General features: G+C 33.0%; 2 protein-coding genes across 10 annotated transcripts in view; both read left to right on the top strand.

Annotated features, from left to right (window-relative positions):
• Positions 1–17,551, top strand: part of LOC123319434 — a 48,712-nt gene extending 31,161 nt beyond the window's left edge. For 8 of the 9 annotated variants that reach the window (XM_044906407.1, XM_044906403.1, XM_044906408.1 and 5 more), the window contains 58 exons: positions 3,203–3,253; positions 3,485–3,535; positions 3,994–4,050; positions 4,285–4,341; positions 4,491–4,544; positions 4,736–4,789; positions 5,086–5,139; positions 5,906–5,923; positions 6,027–6,083; positions 6,139–6,177; positions 6,314–6,340; positions 6,403–6,462; positions 6,799–6,864; positions 6,945–7,016; positions 7,074–7,130; positions 7,453–7,746; positions 7,889–7,939; positions 8,001–8,066; positions 8,140–8,196; positions 8,256–8,315; positions 8,370–8,435; positions 8,668–8,763; positions 8,828–8,884; positions 8,956–9,018; positions 9,073–9,135; positions 9,199–9,261; positions 9,321–9,383; positions 9,452–9,517; positions 9,578–9,634; positions 10,060–10,083; positions 10,327–10,353; positions 10,413–10,478; positions 10,584–10,658; positions 10,714–10,773; positions 10,907–10,999; positions 11,065–11,112; positions 11,448–11,525; positions 11,675–11,764; positions 11,872–11,904; positions 12,019–12,090; positions 12,180–12,257; positions 12,409–12,489; positions 12,645–12,740; positions 13,007–13,075; positions 13,281–13,379; positions 13,549–13,635; positions 14,003–14,101; positions 14,292–14,402; positions 14,667–14,699; positions 14,869–14,976; positions 15,204–15,236; positions 15,344–15,436; positions 15,837–15,869; positions 16,000–16,032; positions 16,209–16,340; positions 16,577–16,723; positions 16,922–17,071; positions 17,182–17,551. In XM_044906407.1, coding sequence (XP_044762342.1) covers positions 3,203–3,253; positions 3,485–3,535; positions 3,994–4,050; positions 4,285–4,341; positions 4,491–4,544; positions 4,736–4,789; positions 5,086–5,139; positions 5,906–5,923; positions 6,027–6,083; positions 6,139–6,177; positions 6,314–6,340; positions 6,403–6,462; positions 6,799–6,864; positions 6,945–7,016; positions 7,074–7,130; positions 7,453–7,746; positions 7,889–7,939; positions 8,001–8,066; positions 8,140–8,196; positions 8,256–8,315; positions 8,370–8,435; positions 8,668–8,763; positions 8,828–8,884; positions 8,956–9,018; positions 9,073–9,135; positions 9,199–9,261; positions 9,321–9,383; positions 9,452–9,517; positions 9,578–9,634; positions 10,060–10,083; positions 10,327–10,353; positions 10,413–10,478; positions 10,584–10,658; positions 10,714–10,773; positions 10,907–10,999; positions 11,065–11,112; positions 11,448–11,525; positions 11,675–11,764; positions 11,872–11,904; positions 12,019–12,090; positions 12,180–12,257; positions 12,409–12,489; positions 12,645–12,740; positions 13,007–13,075; positions 13,281–13,379; positions 13,549–13,635; positions 14,003–14,101; positions 14,292–14,402; positions 14,667–14,699; positions 14,869–14,976; positions 15,204–15,236; positions 15,344–15,436; positions 15,837–15,869; positions 16,000–16,032; positions 16,209–16,340; positions 16,577–16,723; positions 16,922–17,071; positions 17,182–17,319 — 4,182 coding nt within the window. In that variant the 3' untranslated portion in view covers positions 17,320–17,551. The remainder of the gene's footprint in view (positions 1–3,202; positions 3,254–3,484; positions 3,536–3,993; positions 4,051–4,284; positions 4,342–4,490; positions 4,545–4,735; positions 4,790–5,085; positions 5,140–5,905; positions 5,924–6,026; positions 6,084–6,138; positions 6,178–6,313; positions 6,341–6,402; positions 6,463–6,798; positions 6,865–6,944; positions 7,017–7,073; positions 7,131–7,452; positions 7,747–7,888; positions 7,940–8,000; positions 8,067–8,139; positions 8,197–8,255; positions 8,316–8,369; positions 8,436–8,667; positions 8,764–8,827; positions 8,885–8,955; positions 9,019–9,072; positions 9,136–9,198; positions 9,262–9,320; positions 9,384–9,451; positions 9,518–9,577; positions 9,635–10,059; positions 10,084–10,326; positions 10,354–10,412; positions 10,479–10,583; positions 10,659–10,713; positions 10,774–10,906; positions 11,000–11,064; positions 11,113–11,447; positions 11,526–11,674; positions 11,765–11,871; positions 11,905–12,018; positions 12,091–12,179; positions 12,258–12,408; positions 12,490–12,644; positions 12,741–13,006; positions 13,076–13,280; positions 13,380–13,548; positions 13,636–14,002; positions 14,102–14,291; positions 14,403–14,666; positions 14,700–14,868; positions 14,977–15,203; positions 15,237–15,343; positions 15,437–15,836; positions 15,870–15,999; positions 16,033–16,208; positions 16,341–16,576; positions 16,724–16,921; positions 17,072–17,181) is intronic. The other variant, XM_044906405.1, reaches the window with a different exon arrangement.
• An 870-nt stretch (positions 17,552–18,421) lies between these two features.
• Positions 18,422–22,375, top strand: LOC123319321. Its single transcript, XM_044906221.1, has 10 exons — positions 18,422–18,635; positions 18,979–19,047; positions 19,341–19,415; positions 19,563–19,616; positions 20,010–20,138; positions 20,484–20,633; positions 20,685–20,744; positions 21,159–21,230; positions 21,500–21,835; positions 22,036–22,375. The coding sequence occupies exons 1-9, from the start codon at positions 18,633–18,635 to the stop codon at positions 21,791–21,793; spliced, it is 906 nt and encodes a 301-aa protein (XP_044762156.1). The 5' UTR covers positions 18,422–18,632; the 3' UTR covers positions 21,794–21,835; positions 22,036–22,375.
• The last annotated feature ends 1,049 nt before the right edge of the window (positions 22,376–23,424 follow it).

Here is a 23,424-nt window from a genome sequence, read left to right as displayed (position 1 = left end):
AATATAACAGGAGATATCGCAGATTGAAAATTGCAAATTTTGAAAAATTCCATTTCCGAGACGAAAATCTAAACGAAGCGGGATAGGCTTTCGGAATTGCTTGCAATAGATTCAGCGTGTTCGAAAACCTATATATTCATACCAAAATTTCAAATATCTGGCCTAGTTTAAGAGAAAATTAATTTTTTTGTTTTTCCACTTTTCATTTTCGAGTTGACTTCAAAGAGCCCTCTGGAGTGCAATTCTCTATTGAATCATCCACTGTTTGGTTTTCTAGAATCTTCGGAACAAATTCTATGCACTCCATATCCTAAGACAGTAATAGAACCTCCTGATTTTCAGACAGAGTAGCAAATAGGTCATTTTTAGGGGGTCTAACCCCTTGCTCATTTTTGACCCAAAAAATCAAGATTTTCGAAATCGAGTTTTTGTGCTTGGATGGAAGCCTTGGCAATGCTTATTGTAAAACCGGAAATCCCAATTGGATCAGACGAATATAACAGGAGATATCGCAGATTGAAAATTGCAATTTTTGAATAATTCTATTTCTGGGACGAAAATCTAAACGAAGCGAGATAGGCTTTCGGAATTGCTTGCAATAGATTTAGCGTGTTCGAAAACATATATTTTCATACCAAAATTTCAAATATCTGGCCTCGTTTAGGAGAAAATTAATTTTTTTTTTTTCCACTTTTCATTTTCGAGTTGATTTCAAAGAGCCCTCTGGAGTGCAATTCCCTATTGAATCATCAACTGTTTGGTTTTCTAAAATCTTCGGAATAAATTCTATGCACTCCATATCCTGAGACAGTAATAGAACCTCCTGATTTTCAGACAGAGTAGCAAATAGGTCATTTTTAGGGGGTCTAACCCCTTGCTCATTTTTGACCCAAAAAATCAAGATTTTCGAAATCGAGTTTTTGTGCTTGGATGGAAGCCTTGGCAATGCTTATTGTAAAACCGGAAATCCCAATTGGATCAGACGAATATAACAGGAGATATCGCAGATTGAAAATTGCAATTTTTGAAAAATTCCATTTCCGAGACGAAAATCTAAACGAAGCGGGATAGGCCTTCGGAATTGCTTGCAATAGATTCAGCGTGTTCGAAAACCTATATATTCATACCAAAATTTCAAATATCTGGCCTAGTTTAAGAGAAAATTAATTTTTTTGTTTTTCCACTTTTCATTTTCGAGTTGACTTCAGAGAGCCCTCTGGAGTGCAATTCTCTATTGAATCATCCACTGTTTGGTTTTCTAGAATCTTCGGAACAAATTCTATGCACTCCATATCCTAAGACAGTAATAGAACCTCCTGATTTTCAGACAGAGTAGCAAATAGGTCATTTTTAGGGGGTCTAACCCCTTGCTCATTTTTGACCCAAAAAATCAAGATTTTCGAAATCGAGTTTTTGTGCTTGGATGGAAGCCTTGGCAATGCTTATTGTAAAACCGGAAATCCCAATTGGATCAGACTAATATAACAGGAGATATCGCAGATTGAAAATTGCAATTTTTGAAAAATTCTATTTCTGGGACGAAAATCTAAACGAAGCGAGATAGGCTTTCGGAATTGCTTGCAATAGATTTAGCGTGTTCGAAAACCTATATTTTCATACCAAAATTTCAAATATCTGGCCTCGTTTAGGAGAAAATTAATTTTTTTGTTTTTCCACTTTTCATTTTCGAGTTGACTTCAAAGAGCCCTCTGGAGTGCAATTCCCTATTGAATCATCAACTGTTTGGTTTTCTACAATCTTCGGAATAAATTCTATGCACTCCATATCCTGAGACAGTAATAGAACCTCCTGATTTTCAGACAGAGTAGTAAATAGGTCATTTTTAGGGGGTCTAACCCCTTGCTCATTTTTGACCCAAAAAATCAAGATTTTCGAAATCGAGTTTTTGTGCTTGGATGGAAGCCTCGGCAATGCTTATTGTAAAACCGGAAATCCCAATTGGATCAGACGAATATAACAGGAGATATCGCAGATTGAAAATTGCAATTTTTGAAAAATTCCATTTCCGAGACGAAAATCTAAACTAAGCGAGATAAGCTTTCGGAATTGCTCGCAATAGATTCAGCGTGTTCGAAAACCTATATTTTCATACCAAAATTTCAAATATCTGGCCTAGTTTAGGAGAAAATTAATTTTTTTGTTTTTCCACTTTTCATTTTCGAGTTGACTTCAAAGAGCCCTCTGGAGTGCAATTCTGTATTGAATCATCAACTCTTTGATTTTCTAGAATCTTTGGAACAAATTCTATGCACTCCATATCCTTAGAGAGTAATAGAACATCCTGATTTTCAGACAGAGTAGCAAATATGTCATTTTTGGGGGGTCTAATCCCTTGCTCATTTTTGACCCCAAAAATCAAGATTTTCGAAATCGAGTTTTTGTGCTTGGGTAGAAGCCTTGGCAATGCTGATCAAAAAACCAGAAATCCCAATTGGATCAGACGAATATAACAGGAGATATCGCAGATTGAAAATTGCAATTTTTGAAAAATTCCGAGACGAAAATCTAAACGAAGCGAGATAAGCTTTCGGAATTGCTCGCAATAGATTCAGCGTGTTCGAAAACCTATATTTTCATACCAAAATTTCAAATATCTGGCCTAGTTTAGGAGAAAATTATTTTTTTTGTTTTTTCACTTTTCATTTTCGAGTTGACTTCGAAGAGCCCTCTGGAGTGCAATTCTCTATTGAATCATCAACTGTTTGGTTTTCTAAAATCTTCAAAACAAATTCTATCCATTCTATATTAGGATATGGAGACACTAATGGAACATCCTGAGAGAGAGAAAGAGTAGTGAATAGGTCATTGATCTTTTTTTCAAAAAAGAATATGCATGCTTCTCGAAAATCATAAATTACATTCGATAGCGCATCTATCCTGGAATACTATTCAAAAAACAGATTGCTCAAATTACTTCTTTCGGAATCTTTTCACCTAAAAGAGTGGCAAAGAGTGTAATTTTTTCTATTTTCGAAAATGTCGAATATCTCAAAAACCCAGGAACTTTTACTGAACTTAGAAAATTATTTTTCTGAGATGTCCTAACGTCCTCTCAGTGGTATCATATTATCCATTCATTTCGCCACACCCTGGATATAAATTCCATATATATTCAATTTCGTACATTATATATGAATATATATAATTCATATTCTATTCTATTCTATTCTCATTTTTCCAGAATGAACAACAATATCCAGAATTGGTCAGACGTTTGTCAACCCTTGCTCAGGTAATTAAGATTTCGAATTGCAGGTAAATTATCAACATTCACACTAAAATCAGACATATCGAACATATAAGGAGGTGAAGATAATAATAAGTGACTAATCTCAATTTACTATTTCTACCATATATGATATAATTTGAGAGCTATTATTATGAATCACCTGAGAAGATGATATTTTTGGAAAGCTGTAGTGTTAAATTAAAGTAATTATACTATTAAGTTGATACGTTTCAGGAGAACCTTGAAAGATCTGCAGAAAGGGATCAATCAAGGACAGAAACAGAGGTAAGTGGTCAATTTGTGTCTATTTTCTTTAATTTATATAGGTATCATTTGCTTGTTCAGTATAATCCTGAATATTCCTCTCATTTCTAAAAATTCTTCGTGGAATAAAGAGAGAATAGTTTAAAGAATTTGAAAAAAAAAAACAGGCATAAAACGTTTTGGAGATTATTTGACCCCAAATAATTTCTATGGAATGGCTTCCACAGCTCAATGTAACTTTCTTGACACTTGTGTACATTTGATCAATTTATTGAAACATCCGAAAAATTCCACACACGAAAAGATAATAATGTTTTGCTCTTTAGGTTTCTATCCTGATGATATCGAAAATATTCTGGTTTTGGATATACAATTTTTAAGACTTATTGAATAATGATTATTGAGAATCATTTTTCTAATCCTGAAATAATTATTTTATTACTATTTGTTCATTAATTCATCAACTGTAACCATTTCAGGAAAGCACTCAGCAACCTATAAGAGATAGTGTTGAATCTGAACCTGGAAGAATACAGGTAGGTATTCATTTCATTTTTTAATCAATATTATGTATGATATGTATGATATGTATTTCAGTATTTTTACTTTGAGAACCGGGAATATTTGCAGATTTGCAATTTTTCTTATACTTTGAATCATTTTGAAGCCAGGAATATTCCTCTATACATTTTGTGCCCTGTTTAGTTGGTATTAAACTTATATTTCCTAGTTTTAATTTCCGTTTATGAATAATTGGGAACTAATTCCAGGAGCATAGTCAACATCCTCCTGACGTTGGAAATGAATCAAATATTGCAGGAAGAGTAGTATGTATTTATCTTTCATACTGAGCACTATTTTCAAAATCTTAACCTAACAGTTTCTGAAAATTCTTGAATATAAAGAAATAATTTGATCATTTTGAAGAATACAGTTATGTTGTTAATATCATTCGATACTGACCAATCTGTTTCAGCATCCCACTCGAGAAGTCAGTGAAGAAAGTCAACCAGTACCTGGAGAAAGACAGGTAGGCCTTCACTTTTCAATGTGATTATCATCGCCATAATGATTTGCTCAAAACTATCAACCTCTAGGGTAACATATTTATACATCCATATCCATATATTTCTCCCATAAATTTCTTTCAAATTTTTTAAAACAAAATTTTCGTTTCGAACAACAATTAAAATAATATACAGTAAATGCATATCTTTTCAGGAGGTTACTCAACAACCCACAACACATAGTCAATCAGAAACTGATGCAAGAGTGGTACGTGTTAAAATTTTATCTCAATTAACATTTTAGTTTGTAACATTAATATCACAGACTCATCATGAATTCATCTGAGACAAATTGATCTGAAGAACACTTTTGTTACTTGCGAACAATTGTAGGTTTGTTAGAATTCACTTCGAGGCAAGCATAAGATATGATGGAATGCTCATTTAAAAAATGAGTATTGGTTTTCGTAAAATTCTCTTTTAAATATTTTGATTGTTCAACATAAATATTTCTTTCTCGATACGTTTTCTTTCTTCTTTTTTCTAACTATTGTACGATTTCAGAATCCAACCCCAAGTTCCTCTGCTGCAGGAAGTCAACATAGGAATGAAGCTGATGTGAGTGTTAATTTTTAGTACACATTAATAATATTTTAATCATCAGATTCTACTACTTTACTGATGAAAATACAAGAAGAAGTCATAAAAAACTGTCATGTCAACCTGGTGTGATTTTCGCTTTCGAAGTTTTCATAAATCTCACTATGAAATTAGTCGGTAATAATTAATCAGATAAATAATACTTGAAAATTTCAGGAATAACTTCTGCCAACTGTTTGGAAGAAGAACATCGAAAACATCGGACACTAGCAGTGAGTATGAATGGTTCTTATTTATAATCAAACTCGATTATGGTGCTGTTTCCCTTCAAAATAGTAGTATATCTTCATTTGGAATTCACTGAAGTAGTTTGAAACTGATGATTGAAATATTTTCTAGACTTTTGAAAATTCGAAATTTTGATTTTAAATCCATATGAATAAAAGATTCAAGAACCTTATAACGGAGGTAAACAATTGACATAAGGAGCTAACACCTTATAGTTAATAGTTTGGTCAAATTGCGTTTCATTTATGTTAGAAAATGTTATAGAACATGTACCAAATTTCCGATATGACGCATCAAGTAGCATATGCTCACTAAATATCATAATATTACATGAGATATAGGTACAGCAATACTGAAAATTTGATTGAAGTGCAAGAACAAGATCAACCATTTCAATTTTTGAGTAGTATATTGCCTATAAAATTCATAAAGCTGAGCGTTATGAATATTTTGAATTCTGTAACCGTGAATAAAGATTTTAATTTTTTTTTTGCAGATTCAACAATCCTCAACAGTAAGTTATATCTCAATTCAAGTTGAGAAAAACAATGAACTCTTCTGAAATCAAATTTGATTTTTCTTCAGTAAATCCTATATACATAGTATCATTATTACAGTCCACAAATCACCAAACGGCCATTTTCCCACCATATGAAGGTCTTGCTGCGGCATTAGTGAGTATTTAATTTTTTTTAACCCTCTGAGCTGATTATCGATATTATTTTTCAGGCAGAAATGTTGGAAAACAGGAAAAAACGACAAGAATCTGTAAGTATCGCTGATTTTTATTTCTTCTACAATATTATTGATATCAATGATGTGCGATATTTGAAAATGTGCCAAGATTTTATTGAACGAATAACGTAATTATAGAGCAGATATTCATATTTTTTTATTCTTCCAGGGGCAAACACCACAGCAGACATCTCAGGTAAGTAGAACCTGATGATGACGATGATATTCCGGTGATTTATACAATTTTCTAAATTTCAGACTGTGCCGAGTACTCCAAGAAGCACCCCTCCAAGACATCAAACAAGACAATCACCACCGGTAAGTTTGTGAATTTTCCGATGTTGCTTCGGTATAAGTGTTCTACTCTGAATAATTACAGAGGATATTAATTGATGATTGCTGAAAAAATTTTTTGATCCTCAATATACCTCGCAATATACAGGGTGAGTCTTTGACTTATTATATAGCGGTAGATTTTTGAGGTCTAAGGAATTTTGAGTTTTCATAATGAGCTATGCCATCCTACAGAATAACAAGCTAAATCAGTGACAATACATATCTATGAATTTTTTAAACAGACTTGTATTAATTTAGTTAATTTTAAGAGTTGTTGTCTTGGAATTTCTGGTATTCTTATGGTATTTCATTTTACAGTTGAGAACATCGGCATCAGACCGAACCTATGCAGACATGGACGATTCTTCTAACTCTTTTTACTACGTGAGTAGTTTTGAAACAACCCGACACTTTTCTAGCAGATTGTTGATAGATATTGATATTAATATTGACGGTCTGTGCAGGTAGTAAACGAAAACGAAGAAGCACCTCCAGGAACAGTAAAAGTTGTGATGGAAGGACTTGGCCTTGCACTGGTAAATCATAATCAACTGTCTCTTCAAAGTTCAAACACTATAATTAAATCTTTGCAGTACGAAATGATCATCAAGTCGAAGAAAACCAGTGGATCAGCACAGCAACAGCAATATGTATGTATAAATTAGCCTAATTGAACCTAAACTGAATTTCAGAGTTTGTCAGAGTTCCTCTTTCTAGAAGTGTAAGAATATATTTTTCTTCAATGCAACAGCAACATGCATTTGTCATGCAGTGGCTTCATTATTTCAAACGTTGATATTTCAGAGAAGTTGGCCCGGCATTTTTTTGTGCTGGATTGTGCTAGCCTATGTTTTGTGCCATTGAAATAAAGAAAAAGAACGAAATAGCACAAATTCAGCATAGAATATTTTTTCGAAAATCTGAAATTGCTGGATTCATTTCACGCACATGACAATAATTCATTTATTTCAGGATCCCAACCTTCTTTCTACTGGAAATGCTCCATTGCAGATACCTACAACAAATTATTATCAGATACCGACAACATATTATTATCAGATACCGACGACAACATGTTATTGTCAGATGCCGACAACATATTATTATCAGATACCGACAACATATTATTATCAGATACCGACAACATATGAGACGCCCACAACATATCAGACGCCTACAACATTTCAGAGGCCTTCAACATATCAAATGCCTACAGCATATGATATGCCTACAACACATCAGATACCTACAACGAATCATCATCATGTAAGTTATTCCTAATCTGTTAATATAATTTCAAATGTTTTTTCATATTCGATATTTCAAATTTCAACGGCAGTATTATGTTCGTAACTCCTATAAAGTATGAAAATTCACGTCCTATATATAATTTCTCTTTTCTTTATAGGTTCATGAACAAATTTCATCAATTGGAATCCCTCCAGCAGATGGGCAACATGTTAGTAGACACTTTGCTTGTGTCAGATCCCTTTCAATCCAGAGTAACTTTCGTTTTTCAGGTTGGCTCACCTGCTTTGGCTGGTAGTATATATGAATGGATCAATTCACCACCACAAGAGCTTCATGTACGTAGTCCATTTCACTCAATACTGATTTCATTTCGCGTTAATGTACCATTAATTTATATTTCTTTTATAGACATTCCCACCATTTTCTCCTGCAAACACTGTTGAAGAGCCTGTATATCATTCACCAGTATGTATTGCAGTTCAATTCACATAAGATTTTGTAATGGAATCAATCATTTTTTTCAGTTTGATACTCCTGGTTCATCTAGTGTATATTACGAATATTCGCAGGGCCAACAAAATAACGTTAGTAAAATTGACAGAAGATTTCATTCTGCATGTAATTTATTGGTGAATTAGTTGCAGGTTTGTACACCTCCTCCTTCTAGAGCTACTTCCGTGGACATTGAGCGTCAGCAGCAACATGTAAGTATAAAACCCATAGCTACATGACCTAAGACAGCCACGTCCCTCACTTCGTCCCTTTCATGCACCATCGTTTTGTTTCTAACTGAACCACCATTGTTTGTATTGGGACCACCTTGTATGTATCGTTAGTAAGAAAGGCAAAAAAAAATTTCAACATTTTTCAGTGCTAGACCTTCCTTGATTACATTTGCTTAGGTCCTGACGAATAAAATTGTTGTAAATTTTTCAGGTTGAGTGCCCTCCAGAGCAACAACATTTTGAAAGTGGTTCAACACCCCCTTCTGCCACAACTAATGCTCCCAGAATCATCGTGCACGAGCATTTTGTAAGTAGAAAGTATTCACCTGAAACCTGTACTCTACTCTCGTTAAAAAAAATTATTTTTACAGATTATCAGGCCCGTCTCTGATCAAAGTACGGATATTTCGACAGCACAGCAGCAACAAGTACGTTATGAATTTCGAAACTTTCTGTTTAACCTTGAATCTGAAAATTATGTTTTTTCGACCTATTGCAGGTTTCTACACCACTTTCTGGTACCAGTAGAAGTATAGAAATAGATTCCGAAAATCTTCAACTTGTATGTATTTGAAATCGGCATTATAGGGATTTTTTGAATTCGTTTTTATTGCAGGGTGGTTCCCCTGCTTCTCCTCGAAGTACACCTTTGGATCTATCTTCAGCAGATCGGCAGAATGTGAGTGTTATCATCTTTTTGCACTGAAGAATGGTTTTGATGAAATAGTTTGATTTGTTGTAGGTGGCTTCACCTTCTTCTGTTAGAAGTGTACCCATGGATATTTCGCCACTATCTGATCAGATTGTAAGTCATGTTCTTCAATTAGCATAATCCTATTTTACGTCTATCTACTTTGAATTTAGATTCGTACACCACCCTCTGCCGGAAGTGCAATGATGGATATTTCTCCAGAGAATCAGCGGCATGTGAGTTCAAACTTGTTCCCAAAAACATTTTTTTTTATTTTTATTATATTTTTATTTTCCCTTCACAGAGCAGCGCGAATTCTACTGCTGGAAGTATGGACATGGAAATATCACCGGAACCTGATCATCAAGAAGTAGGCTTTCAACTTCTTTATTAAAATTTGTTTTTAATATACTTTCATATCTTCTTCCAGAGAGTACATCCTAGATCATCGGGTAGTACCAGTTGCAACGTATCTCCATATTCAAACGTAAATATTTTACACATATATAAAATAGCAAAATATTTGGATGACTTTGTGACAGAGGATTTAAAATGTTTATCATATTGTAATATAGATGTTTGAGGTACTTATTGATTAGTAGATGCTTGGTTCACTTAGGGATCTTGTAACTTACACAATGAGCAAAATTTTAAATAGTCTAAGACGTTGATAATTCAATATTCAATTTTCTTGAATGGATAAGTCACAAAATCCACGTGAAACACAGTGTACCAACTACTATTTCCGATATCCTTTGAAGTATCTAAAAACTCAAAATAATAAACTATTCACTTGAATTCAAAATTCGGATACAAAGATTATGAACGGTGTTATCATTTGAAAGCTAATTATTTCATTTTTCTCATATTTCAACTTTTTTCATGATCTTTGTTTTCTATTGAATTTTTCAGAGTCGACCTGGTCCTTCACGAGTGGTGAGTTAGTCGGTTTTTTTCTCAATTTTTTTCGTGACATTTCTGTGGTCATGTTCATCTAGGAATATTTGAAAAATTAAAATGTGTATATCATAAGTTTAGTCGTACTCATATTTTAATTGAGTTTGTCGTCAGACTGTTGAATCAAAACGAATCTCCGTATCATATCATAAATAAATAAATAAATAAATAAATAAATAAATAAAATATGAGGAAAAAATGAAATTTGTTTTTTAATTACAGGCTTCTACGGAATTCAAAGTTCCAGATGTAAGACTAAACCCAAAATTATGTCGAATTAACTCTGATTATAATTTTTCTTTATGTAGACCCCTCAAAGAAGAAGAAGAAGGAGGAGAAGAAGTTTGCCAATTAATAATTCGGATCATATGGAGGTAAGTTATCGATAGTACTTTACAAAAAAATTTTTTATTCATTATCAGTTTTAATTACGACACCGAAGAGAAAAATCAAGTTGCACTAAAAAATGATATTTGCAGATTCCCCCTGGAATGAGAAGAACAATGAGTTTTCCTGGCATTGAAGTTCATGAACCACCATATTATCTGAAAAATGTAATTTTTTCCCATTAAATTTAATGACAGATAATTCCCTAGTTAATTATTTTAGGTAGCGTTGAGTTATGTTCCACCACTTGGGGCACCTCTCAGACTAACTAATAGGCTTAGGGTGAGCAGTTGGCCATTTTTTTTTAATTCTTTTTTTGACGAAAAAAAAATTTATGTTCCACATATGTCCTTTTTCATAAATTTCATATTGAATAAATTCCCAATTCCTCAAACTATATTCCTTTATTTTGCAGAGACTGCCAGTTCAGCATTTCATTGGACTAGCTAGAAGCTTTATTAACAAAGCTCCCAGATGCAAATGTCAACTGCCTGCACATCTATATAATGTATGTTATGCTTTTTTGTTGCGACTCTCGAACTTTGATGTAATTGTCTAATTTACCGATTTCAGACAAGGGCGGTTCAGATGGGCATTCGTCGAATGTTAGCTCAAACAACTGTAAGTATATTTTTTTGAACATTTAAATCGATGAAAAATTAAATCATCGTGTTCTGAAATTTCAAATATTCCACATAAAAATACACATGTAGAATTATGATCTCTGACAGCGAAATAGTCAGGTAGATCTAGGTAGGTAATTCTAGAAAAACCAAAATAAAATCCAAAATAATGTAGTAGATTAGTGGCAAAAATAACAAAGTCTGTTCATATTAACGTGAAGATAGCTAAACTCTTTGCATTTTCGTATATTTAAAAAAATAAGCTCATTGCTTATCATCAACAAGGCTTTCGAAAGATCATATTGAAAAAAAATTAAACATTCTGTATTTCAGGATTCCGATCTGCGTCCTGTGACGCCTCGTCCAGTCCTGGAACAGATTGCACCATTTGCATTAGTGCAAGACAATCCGGTAAGCTGAAAATTCGACATGATGAGTAAAAATTTATGTGTTAACTTTCTGTTGGTCTCCCGATGATGTAATTTTTTTGAATATTCTGCGACAGATTAGATTGAATTAGATCCAGATTGAGAGTTGACATTTTCATCAAAATTTTTCAGAATGAAAATCCTCCAGAAAATGACGGTCAATCTAGAGCACAGTCCCTCGTTGATTGTCTGACCAGTGTACCTATTTCGCCTTTCGACCCGGTAAGTTTTGTGGTTGCAGTAAATGTTCGAGCATTTTTTAAGAATTTGTGAACACCGAAGATATGTGGGTTATTTTTTACTGACTTTGTATACATTTTTTTGTTCAGGAAACAGTACCATGCAGCTATCGTGCAAGTTTCGTAAGTACCCTGAATGAAGGAATTTTTTATAAATATATGAATGAAAATTGAAAGTAGTTCGTCCAAATAGATTACTTCTCTAAGCCACTACAATCCTGGATTTCCCTCTTCCAGGTGGAGAAAATTTTGACTACTGAAGATCTAGGTTCCACAAACTATGCAAAAGTAGCAAGAATGTCGTACGATGTGAGTTGAAATTATATACCAAATTTGACTGAAGAACTCCTTTTGAGCCCACCCCTCGTTTAGATCAACTGAAATGTTTTTATTTGTAGGATTTGAGAGCTTATGTGAATGATTATTTCATTAATTATGAGAGGGACAAAAACAAAAACCTTAGGCAGTCTGTTACGGTGAGAGTTGAAAAGCTATTTGAATTGTTGTACTTATTTTAATTTCTTGAGATCATGTGATAACTCAGTACAACCCTGAGAAAAAAAGAATAAATTTCAGGATCGAAATATTCGGTATTTGTTCTCATTAAAGTTGAAATTCGAATTTTAGGGTTTACGATCAGACACTGCACACTTGTCAAGAAGTGGTGCAGCAAGCACATCTAGATCCCAAAGTACAAATAGGGCACGGGTGAGATCATTTGATTAATTGTAGAATAATAGTTACGTTCTTTAGAGAATACTTATACCCTTTTAATATCATCTTTTTTTCGAACTGTTTTCTGTCTTTGTGAGAGGCTTAATTGATGGTATCTCCTTAACAGACTTTTATTTTGATGCTTTCAGAGTTCTTCAGTGCCCACAACAATATCAACAGGCGCTGTTCCCAGGAGGACATGCTGCTTGAAAATTTCAAGCACGCATAGTCGTAAACCAATCACGGTAAGACAGATTTAAAAATATTCGATTAACCATTACACACTTCAACTCAGTTGATCGAATTGGTTTTGTTGTGTATATATGGACATCATGAATTTGGCACTTAAACCAGGATTTGGCACCTAATCTCAACTTGATGAACTTTGTTGAATTGGTGTTTCCAATTTTCAACCCGCGGGTGTTATGTCTGTTATGTATCGGTTTATACTATTCAATTTCCGAAATGGGTACCATGTTCATTCTGCATATTGATATGGATTTTTTTTCAGCGTTTTTCACCTCATCTTGTTTGTGGAACACCAAGCAATCAGAGGCGTTCTGTGACTCATACTACTCTGGTGAGATAGATCATGTCTAAATGACTTCATATTGATTTTGTAACCTATTCATTGAACAAAATGGAGAATTTAACACTGTCATTGTATATCCCAATAATGAATTATAACCCATGAAAAAGTGTATCTCTTTTCCACAAATTGTTTTTTTCTTTATGTTTTGAAAAATACATTTTCTTTTCTTACTGTGAATTTGATCTTATTTCAGAGTTACTCAAACTCACCAATCATGTCAGATGCACCCTATACAGCGGGTATTTCTAGGATACCAACTGCACATAGTTCCAATAACCCGCGACTAAACCCGGTGAGATACATAGATTTATCTTATTTTCATCTCATATCAGTCTTTTATGACCATTGTTCTGAAACTTTATGGTATTTAATAAACTATTTTCTAGTCATAGGAAAAGAGTGAAATTATGTAAAAACATTGTTTTTTCTATTCTCTCTATATATTCTGAACTATTTTTCAGGCTCCAACACCAGGTTTATCTGGTTTAGATCTTCGTATTGGTTCCAGAAGAAGTTCAACTGAAGACACGCATGAACCAACGATTGCGGTGAGATAGTTGCGTCCTTAGTGACTGCGCCTTTATTCGATTGACAAACTTGTTCGTGATGAGATGATCTAGCTAGGACATGCGCTAGTCGAGAGATCCAAGTCTTTCAACCATGCGCTGTTCTACATCATCCAAAATACAACTAAGCTAGGAAAGCGCTTAGAACCCTTACGTTGGGTGAATTATTTTGAATCATATGGCATCTTACTCATAGCAAAGTATTGTGTTAATTAAGTTTTGCATAATTGGGGCTTAAAATATCTTGAAGCTGAATGATGGGCTAATGTTCTTCATCTTCTGAAACTCTCAAGAAAATAAACAATATACATTAGTTCGGCTCTTCCTTGAAGATTTTTTGAAATTGCAGAGTCAAGGTTCGTCGACTGCACCCTTTGATACGGATGTTACAGAAGACACATCTAGAATGCAAAGAGCAGAAGAAACTATTTACTCGCAAATCACCTCGGTAAGATGAATGCGTTCAATTTCGTATATTAGCCATTAGTATTATTCGATATGCAATTATTATACATTATTCCACATTCAAGTTGCAAGTCAGAGTGAAAACTCATTGTTGGGTTTGCCAAAATGATTTTTAGATGTAATCTAGTTGCCCCTCTTTTGCCTGATTTTATAATAGATTTTCTTTTCTTTAGGGTCCTGCAACCAATACAGCAATGACAACTGATTTGGATTCAGGAGTCGCCACAAACATAATACATGGAATACAAAGTCCAGACTTGCCTAACAATACACAATTAACATCGGTGAGATAACTTGATTTAGAATTAAATATAAGTGGTTATATTGATGATTCTCAAGTTAACTTTTTTTATGTATAATCTTCATTTTTTTACCTTTTATTCTTTATATTCATTTCTTTACTTTGCTTGAAGGAAACTATGTTCATTTCTTAATACTCCAAAGCTATCAATGTTATAACCCTATTTATGTTAAAGGTTAACTGACTAACTTATAATTTTCGATTTTTTTTTGCATTCTGGAATATGATCTTCATGTGCTTATTTCAGGAACAACACCAAGAAAACTACTTCGACCAGACTGTAAGTACTATTTTTTTTTAACTGAAAGGAAGTCAGAGGTTAAAGTGATCAACACATAGCTTAGGAACTTTTCCTTAATTTGGATGTTCATCTAGATTTTCGTCGATTTCGAGATATAAACTTGTTGGCTACCTTTTCTTTCTGCTAATTTTATATTTTTCAAATTCAGGACCCTCCCACTACAATAGTCGTACAACCTGATATCGACACAATGGTAGCCACAAACCTATATGGAATACAAACAGCAGATGAAGCTTCACATATGGAAATTGCTCCGGTGAGGCGACTTGTTGATACTTGATCAAACTTTTTCACATTTTGCAATATTTTTTTGGACTTTTACTATCCTCGCAGAAACAATTACTCATATCCAAATAGTTCAGTTCATTATATTTATTCGAGCAAACATAATCCATTTAATTTAAAACAGTGCTAAAAGTTGCCACTTTTTTTGAGATTTGTCGATTTTGGATTTTTATCTTGATTTTCATCTATTTATTTCAGACTGAATACCTTCAAAACTATCAGGACCATGTTGTAAGTGTTTTTTCAAATTGTATTTTTTCTAAATTCTCGTCAATTTTGACGTATAAACTTGTTGTCTTTCTTGTCTTTATGCTGAGTTTAGATTTTCTCGAATTTAGGCCACTGCCACAACAGTCATGCCACCTGAGTTCGATACAAACATATATGGAACACAGAGTGCAGACTTAGCTAGTAATACACAGTTAACTCCGGTAAGATTTACAGATTTACACTGGAATATAATTTACCTTATATGCCACTTTTTGATAATTAAATTAACTTTTTTCTGTATAATCTGTAAGATGAAAATGGATTGCTATGGACAGGGCAATATGAAAGTCTGTTCAAGTTTTTTTTTCTGAAGGATCAAATCTAGCTGGATTAAATAAAATTAGAGATTTTTTGGACATCTTTTATTAAAATTTTTTGCTGTGAGCTGTCGATAAGTATCAATTTCACTTTGATCTCTATTTTCCTCGATCACTTCAAAGCTGGCAATTTTTTTGTATCAGAATCAAAGTATTTAACACTGCTCAAAATGTCCAAATTATTTCCTCCGATTTTTTTCTTCAAATTTGTACACCAATTTATATTTTCATCCATTTATTTCAGGCACAACACCTTCAAAACTACCTAGACGAGACTGTAAGTATGACTTCTCTTTAAACTGAAACAATGTGTTAAAAACAGTGTTAAAAGTGAGCAACAAAATAATTTACCTACCAATGTTTTTTCTTATCGGATTTTCAACTGGATTTTCATTTATTTATTTCAGGCACAACATCTCCGAAGTCTTGTCTATACCTATGTACGTATTGCCTTCTTCAATCAAACTTATTACTTCTCCTCTTCGATCTTGATTTCTCCAATTTTCACAGATCAATTAAAAAATGTTGAATAGTATATGATCATTTTTTCATAAATCATCTGTCCGATATTGCAAATTTTTTGAAATGAAATTGATAGTCATCTCACATATTCCAGGATCTTGAAAGTAATGTCAGTTCATATACGAGTAGAGACAGACCTTCAACAAGCTTCTCTTCTAATACTCATGAATCGACCAATTACCAATATCCCATAGAAGAATATAATGCTCAACAACATAATCTTGAGGTAAGATCAAATATTCAGAAAAGATATTTCTTCAACTTAGGTTATCGTTCTTTTTCGCTTCCTATGAAGCGGTAACTTTTTCAACCATATCTACAGAGTAGTTTTTGTGTTATCGTCTGTTTTCACAAAAAAAATGAGTGCATTACTTTCTCTGGAAACATCTCTTGTGTTGAACTATTCATTTGAATCTATTGCATGTAGCTCAAGTAAAAAGTTCCGAATTAAATGTATTTTAGGAGAGCCAGAGATCTACCCAATCATCCAGACAAGCTGTACATTTGTCAAGCTATGTAAATCCCGAAATTGCACAAATGTACCAACTGCATGAGCCAGTACAGGAAGCACATCCAACGTCTATTCCTTTAATGAGCAATATACCAGAAGTGAGTATGTCGTAGGTGTTTATTACAATCTTCCAAGGCTGTTTTTTTTTAACTCATCTCAAATTCCAACGAATTTGAATTCGAGGTAAATATAATGCGTAATCTCCAACTGTGCCAAATTTGTTGACTATAGACTTTATACATAAGAAACCACCTATTTTTCTGTGCCATTTATTAATTTTTCACCCAATAAATCAGCCCTACCAGATTCTGTTTCAAGAGAACACCAGACGGCGTCGTTCCACCAAAACCGATTCCTCCAGAAGGAGTCAATCAGGTCCAGCTGAATCTATGAGGAGAACTAGTCCAAGAAAGAGCCATAGTGAAAAGAAAGAAAACATCAACAATGTAAGTGGAACATTTCCAAGGATCAGTACTAGCAGAATATACTTTTTTGAATATTTTTCTAATTTTTTCCTTAGTCGGTTTGATTACATATACTTTTATACTTTTTTCAGTTCGTCTGTGAGACCTGTGGTAAAGTTTACAAATTCGAAAAAAGGTTTATAACCCATAAGTCAGAATGCAAAAAAAAGAAAGAGGAAAAGGATAGGTCTTCGAAATCTAAGAGGAAATATGGCCGAGATTCACTATAGTATAACGAGCACTGTTCGATGTTTACAACGAGTTGAATGCGAATATTCATCATTCTAATTATCTTCTTCTATATATTTTAAATAATTTGTGATTATTGAGATTGTTGTGTTTTGTTTAATTGTATGTTAATATTTCAGTATATTGATATCTTCATTAGGTTTTTAATCATGTAAATCATTATTTCCTTCAATGAGCAATGATGTAAAGAAAAAATGTTTTTACCTAATATAATGATTTGTATTTTATTGTTCATCGAAATTGTTGGACTCACATTGCAATGTGGAATCAGAAAAAAAAAAAATAAAAAAAAAAATTGTTTGATTTCTGAAAAATCCCCTCTAACCTGTTGAATATGAATTACTGCAGAGATGCATACATAATACCTCCATTTTCAAGCTATCCAGCCACTAAGAACAATCGTGACAGAGCATTCACGAAAAATTAGACTTCATTTCCTATTCATTTTTGGAAACACTATGAAACAATATACGCTGGAGGATCAAAACAAATCACAAAACCAATCTGAATCAACAGTTCTGGTAGATTTCTATGTGATCAAGCCTAAATTCTTGAGAATAAATGAGAATTTGAATAAAATATTTTTTTCTTCTTTCTCGAACCTTCAAATTAGGTTATTCCGAAGAATTTAGGGATAAATAATCATTTGTAACTTCCTGACCAAATGGTGGTACTATGCAGGGCGCAGAAAGGCCTTGAGCCGACTTATTTATTGAATTATTACGACTTAATTGATAAAATATGCTTATGCATCATTTTATTTCTAGATTTTGACACAGTGGTGATCATCACTTTGGGAAACTGATGAACAACTCCGAGAAAAGTTTTCTTGACATATTTGAGAATTTCACGAATATAATGAATTGTCAGCCGATTTGAAAAATTAAAATATGATATTTCCACAAATAACTCATCTGAAGAATTGTACAACAATATTTTTGACTTCGCTGTTCGTTCAAGGTTTCACAGAATATCTGTTTGTTTTTTCAGTAGCAGAAAGTGCATAATTTCATGAAGGTCGTATTGGTATTATCTTCAGCAACTTTTTCATATTGAATTTTTTTCACTCATAACCCATATTTTATTGTTTTCTTTCAGTATTTCACTTCTCTTCTCCATACCTAGGAGATGAATAGTTTCGTGTTCTTTGTTATATTTTTATTGACGTCTATTAATTGTTGTCGGTTTTGATCGTCTATTTTCATTGTGTGGGTCAAGGTTCAATTGACTTCTTCGAATTTGTAACAATTGAAAATACTATCAAGAAAATAAAAAAGTACAATAACGTCTAAACATGGTGAGTTTTTCAAATACCTTTAGAGGCATTACCGTTTCAGTCTCAATTTGTCTTGTACAAAAAAAAAACTGTGTATAATTTTATAAAAACACAAAATTGTCATGTTTACCAATAAAAATACATTGGTACATAAGGAAATTGTTGAAAATAAATTTAAATTATCAAATAATTGATTCATTTCATCTTCTTCTATTCTGAATAATTAATAAACTGTTATATAAATGAAATTTATTATTTATTCTATTGTTTTGTTTTTTCGAGAGCATCTTCAGAATTCAAAAATTTTATTGAAAAATTGATAACTACATAAGTAATGCACCTAAATTTGTCGTTATCACCATAGAATCCGAAGCCAAATAAACCTCATACCAAGACGCCCAAGAACAAATGGGAAAGGAGGAAGAGTACAAGGGTGAGTAAAATTTTCAGTTCTGTACGATGAAGTCATTATTTTCAATGAACATATCTTGCTGAACAACTTCTTGAGCGAAAAAAGAAATCGAAAATAATTTTTTTCAATAAACATACGAGTATTTCGTTTACAGTAATGGGCACAAAAACTTCACATTATTTAAAGTCTCATGACATGTTATATGGATCTATTTTAGAACCTCGACCTTCAAATGCTACTAGTGCGGAAATCTGTCATTTTTGAAACTGACCAAACTTTTTTTTAACAAGTTATGAATTTTTTTCTCTTTATAGCGAGCCAGTGCCAATTCTACGAAAGAAAAAACTACCGATGAGGCTGAGAATTCAGTAGATGATGACCTGGATGCGGTAAGTACAAATCTCATTGGCCATCATTCAATCATTGACTTTTCAGTAAAACATTCGAAAAATCAGAGTTGAAGTGAAAAGTTTCCGTTGGCCCAACCAATCTTCGTAGTAACTTAATAGTGTCATTAATTTTGACAACATTTTCAGTACCTGGACCCTTCCGAATCGAACGAAGACAGGTCTGTTGGAAACCGATCTACAGTAAGTATTATAACTATAGTTATGATACGAGAATCAAGATTTTTCAGATTTTAAAACTCGTGGTTTTCTTACTATACATGGAATTGGGGATGCAATACTTATATTTTAAACGACATCTGCTGGGTGTGTTTTCAGTACTTTCTAGTGCCACCTCGTATTGGATGTCAGTCAATTCCGCTCCTCTTTTCATAGAGGTGGGAGTTGTATGGCTCTAGTGAGGTCAAATAAGACCAAAACCATTGGAAGCAACTACTTTGGAAGATTATGTTCTTGCCATTCCCTCTTTACTGAAATGTTGTAAATTATCGCTAAACATTGGCTTACAATCTTCCATTTTGGATTGATTTCAATTCCTCCTGTTCATTTGTGCTTATTGTATTTCCATTAATTCAGGAAAGTGTCTCTGATGTTAAGCCAATTGAGATAACCGAACCGAGCGGCAGCCAAACTGTAGGTACTGGAAGTCCAATTCTGTTACAAGCCTTGACCAGACCCACATCAACGCCACCGTCTGGAAAAAAGGTTCGTGAATATATATCTTTCACATGTGTCTAATTGGAATAATGTATCTCTATAATTAATTGATGATCTCTAATCTACTCTAATACATATGTACATCTTTCCTACATTTTGCTTTTTTATTTGGGTATCCTATATTCGTCGCCAAATTGGCTATGAAATTTTGAATGTTGATAATCCGTATCTAGACTTGTTTGTCTTGCTTAGTTTGCTTGTAGTAATATATTATTCGTTCAGTAACATGTCGGAGAACTTAAAAACTTGAATCCCTAGCATTATTTACGATATGAAAATTTTTCGAGAAAACTTTAAAAGAATATATTTTTTAACACATTAATAACTTCTTAGGATGATCATAAAGGTGTGATAGTATGTTCTCCATCCAAAAATATCGGTGCCTCTACTAGTGGGACGGCAGTGCCTGGGAATACTGAATCCTTGAAGATATGCATCTCTAATGATGACAGACCTACCTCTTCTTGTTCTTTAACTCGCGTGGTAAGAATACCAAAAATCACACTCGGCGAACTAAAAAATGGATTATTTCAGACTCGCCAAGTGATCTTTTCATCATCAGATACCCCTGTACCCCCTGAATCTACAGGAAATGTGAGTATCAATGACTTTTTTTATTTTTTATTAATTTTCTTCCTCCATATCAAAAATATTTATTTTTGATATTCCAAACTCTGATTTTTTTTCAATTTTGTCTCTTATTTAGCATGTATCAACTTTACCTTGTGTCAATATGCCTTTTCCAATTGACAATCAAGTGGATATCAACAGAAAATTTTGTATTTTTATTTTTTCTTCTTTTTTCCTTTCCCAAATGCGGGTTTTCATTATTTATTTTTTCAGATACGGAAAATATTTAGCAGTTCAAATGCGGCATTTTTCTTACTTTCCCAAATGTGGGATACTTCTTGGTTCTTTATTGTTGAGCCCTGATATTGGAAATACGCCTGTTGAATATGATAAAAAAATATATGAAGAAATCTGAACGACAAAATCATTCTATTTCAGGTTAACAAAATTGAAGGAACCGCTACTGCAACTCCATCTAATGCTGTAAGCGTGCTGACACCGCTTACAAAGGCAAGTATCACTAGATTCTAGATAATATAATCCTTACTTTAATATCTGTTGAAGAAATAGTCGTTTAGGCATATTTTCTTTATTGGATGAAAATATTCATTGTATTCCTAGTTCCCCTGATAAAAACTACACTGAAGAATCAACACTAGGAAAAGAATAATTAAAATTCAAGAAATTTTCAAATGCAAATAATAATTTTAAGTTTATTAAATACTCCATGACGTCATAATTGAGCTAGTGAATGGGACACTGACCAGTAGATTTTTTAGGAATCTGAAAATACTAATACTGCCGATACACAAACGACATACACAGGTCCAGAAGATACCACCCAACGAAAGCATTCTTGTTTCGCTGAGAGGATGAGAACTTGTGATCGATACGAACATATGGGCATTAATTTGGCTGAGAAATTCAGAATAATCCGATGTGAACAACAAAAATTTTACGCAGAGGCTCTTATCCATCAGATACTGGCGCAGGCATTGGCTGGTAACCTTACCATAAACACTACAGTAAGAGATGATGATGAGGAAGAGAAGAAAAAGAGAGAAAAAAAGTAAAACACGGTACAGTCATACATAACAACTAGTAGTACAAAAGTGGTACGTCCTTTTCTCAATTTTTAACACATTTTCATTCAATTTTAAACGATATAGCGTTTTTTTCTGCTATATTTTTGATACACTTTTCCCCGCGGTTGATTCAGCTCAATAATTGAAAAATATGTTTCATTTCCTATTGTGATTTTCAATGAAGAATCACATTTCGAGATGAAATCCTACCTATGCTACATTTTTTTCAGATTCACAGATCATCCACTATTTTTAGGAGCTAAATGTCATGGGATATGGCTTGTAGCTAGCTACAGCTCTATTTTTAAATGCATCACTTCATTTTCATATAATATATACTTATTTTTGTTGTTTTAATTTCATTCTTGCTGGTTTCTACTGACATTATAACATTTGTTATTTAATATCTGTAATTCAGTTTTACCATATTGATATTCGCTTTTCAAATTCAACATTTTTACCCTTAATATATGATTGTACTAGAAAATGTGCATGATATGGGATAGCCTTTATTACATGTTTGTATTGTGTTGTTTTCGGCACTGAATATATTTTTTACTCATACTGAAATTCTGGATATTTTTTCCCTTGTGAAACAATAATATTCATCAAAATGTTTTGGAACTTATCATAATTTTAAACATCCTTTGAAAAAAGTAAGAGAATCAGAATATGAAATCGTTTTGAGAGAGATATGTAGCTGTAAAAATGAAAAATCATCGTATTTATAGTTCAGTCTATAAATTATGTGATTCAATCTTCAAAGAAATGGTATTGATTGGAATTGAAAGAAGAAGCGTCTATATACTATCAGACGATGGTCCTCTCAGTTTTTGAGAGATATTCAAAGCTAAGCGCTGTAATTTATTGAGTAATTCAATTTTGAATCTATAAATTTCATTCTCATATACGTATTATTGAATGAGATGTGTAATTTTCGTCGTATTCATCAATTTTCAGCTATAAAACGTGCTTATAAAGCAGGGCATGGTTTTAAGAGTTTAAAATCAGAACGAAGGGAGATGCCATTTCAAAGATGGAAATTTATATTTGAAAGTTAGCCTTCATACAAGGGTGATACTCATAAAACTGTAATTTTGTGAAATTCTACATTCAAATTGACGACGGATGCGACATCTATCCTTTTTAATGGCAAAGAGAACGAAGGTGGGGACATCTATTCGTATCGAGAGGAAGAACTATCCCCCACCTTTTGTATTTTATGTTCCAAGTTTGATGAACGGTCGAAAGATGACGCCACCTTGCCTAAACTAATATTTCAGTGTTTAGATGGGCTACACTGATTCTTCAGTTATTTTTTCATTTTATCTAGTAATCCTCCTGAGAGTAATAAATACTTTTGTTCAGGATTAAAATTTTGAGATACATTTCTTGAATATCTTGCTCTTCATTTTCGAAATATAATAAAAAAATGCTCAAATTGACGATATTAAAATATATATTCTGTTTGACATGTTCATGTCACAAAAAATTTGGTTAAAGCAAAAGCATTAACAGATGATTTGACTCGGTTAAAAAATATGAATGAGGAATTGATTTGTTTTCGATTAATGATGTCAATATATTTTTATATAGTTTTATACGTCATATTTTTATAT

Source organism: Coccinella septempunctata, chromosome 8, assembly GCF_907165205.1.
Source record: "Coccinella septempunctata chromosome 8, icCocSept1.1, whole genome shotgun sequence".
Classification (NCBI taxonomy): Eukaryota; Metazoa; Arthropoda; class Insecta; order Coleoptera; family Coccinellidae; genus Coccinella; species Coccinella septempunctata.
This window is presented reverse-complemented; position numbering and strand designations above follow the sequence as displayed.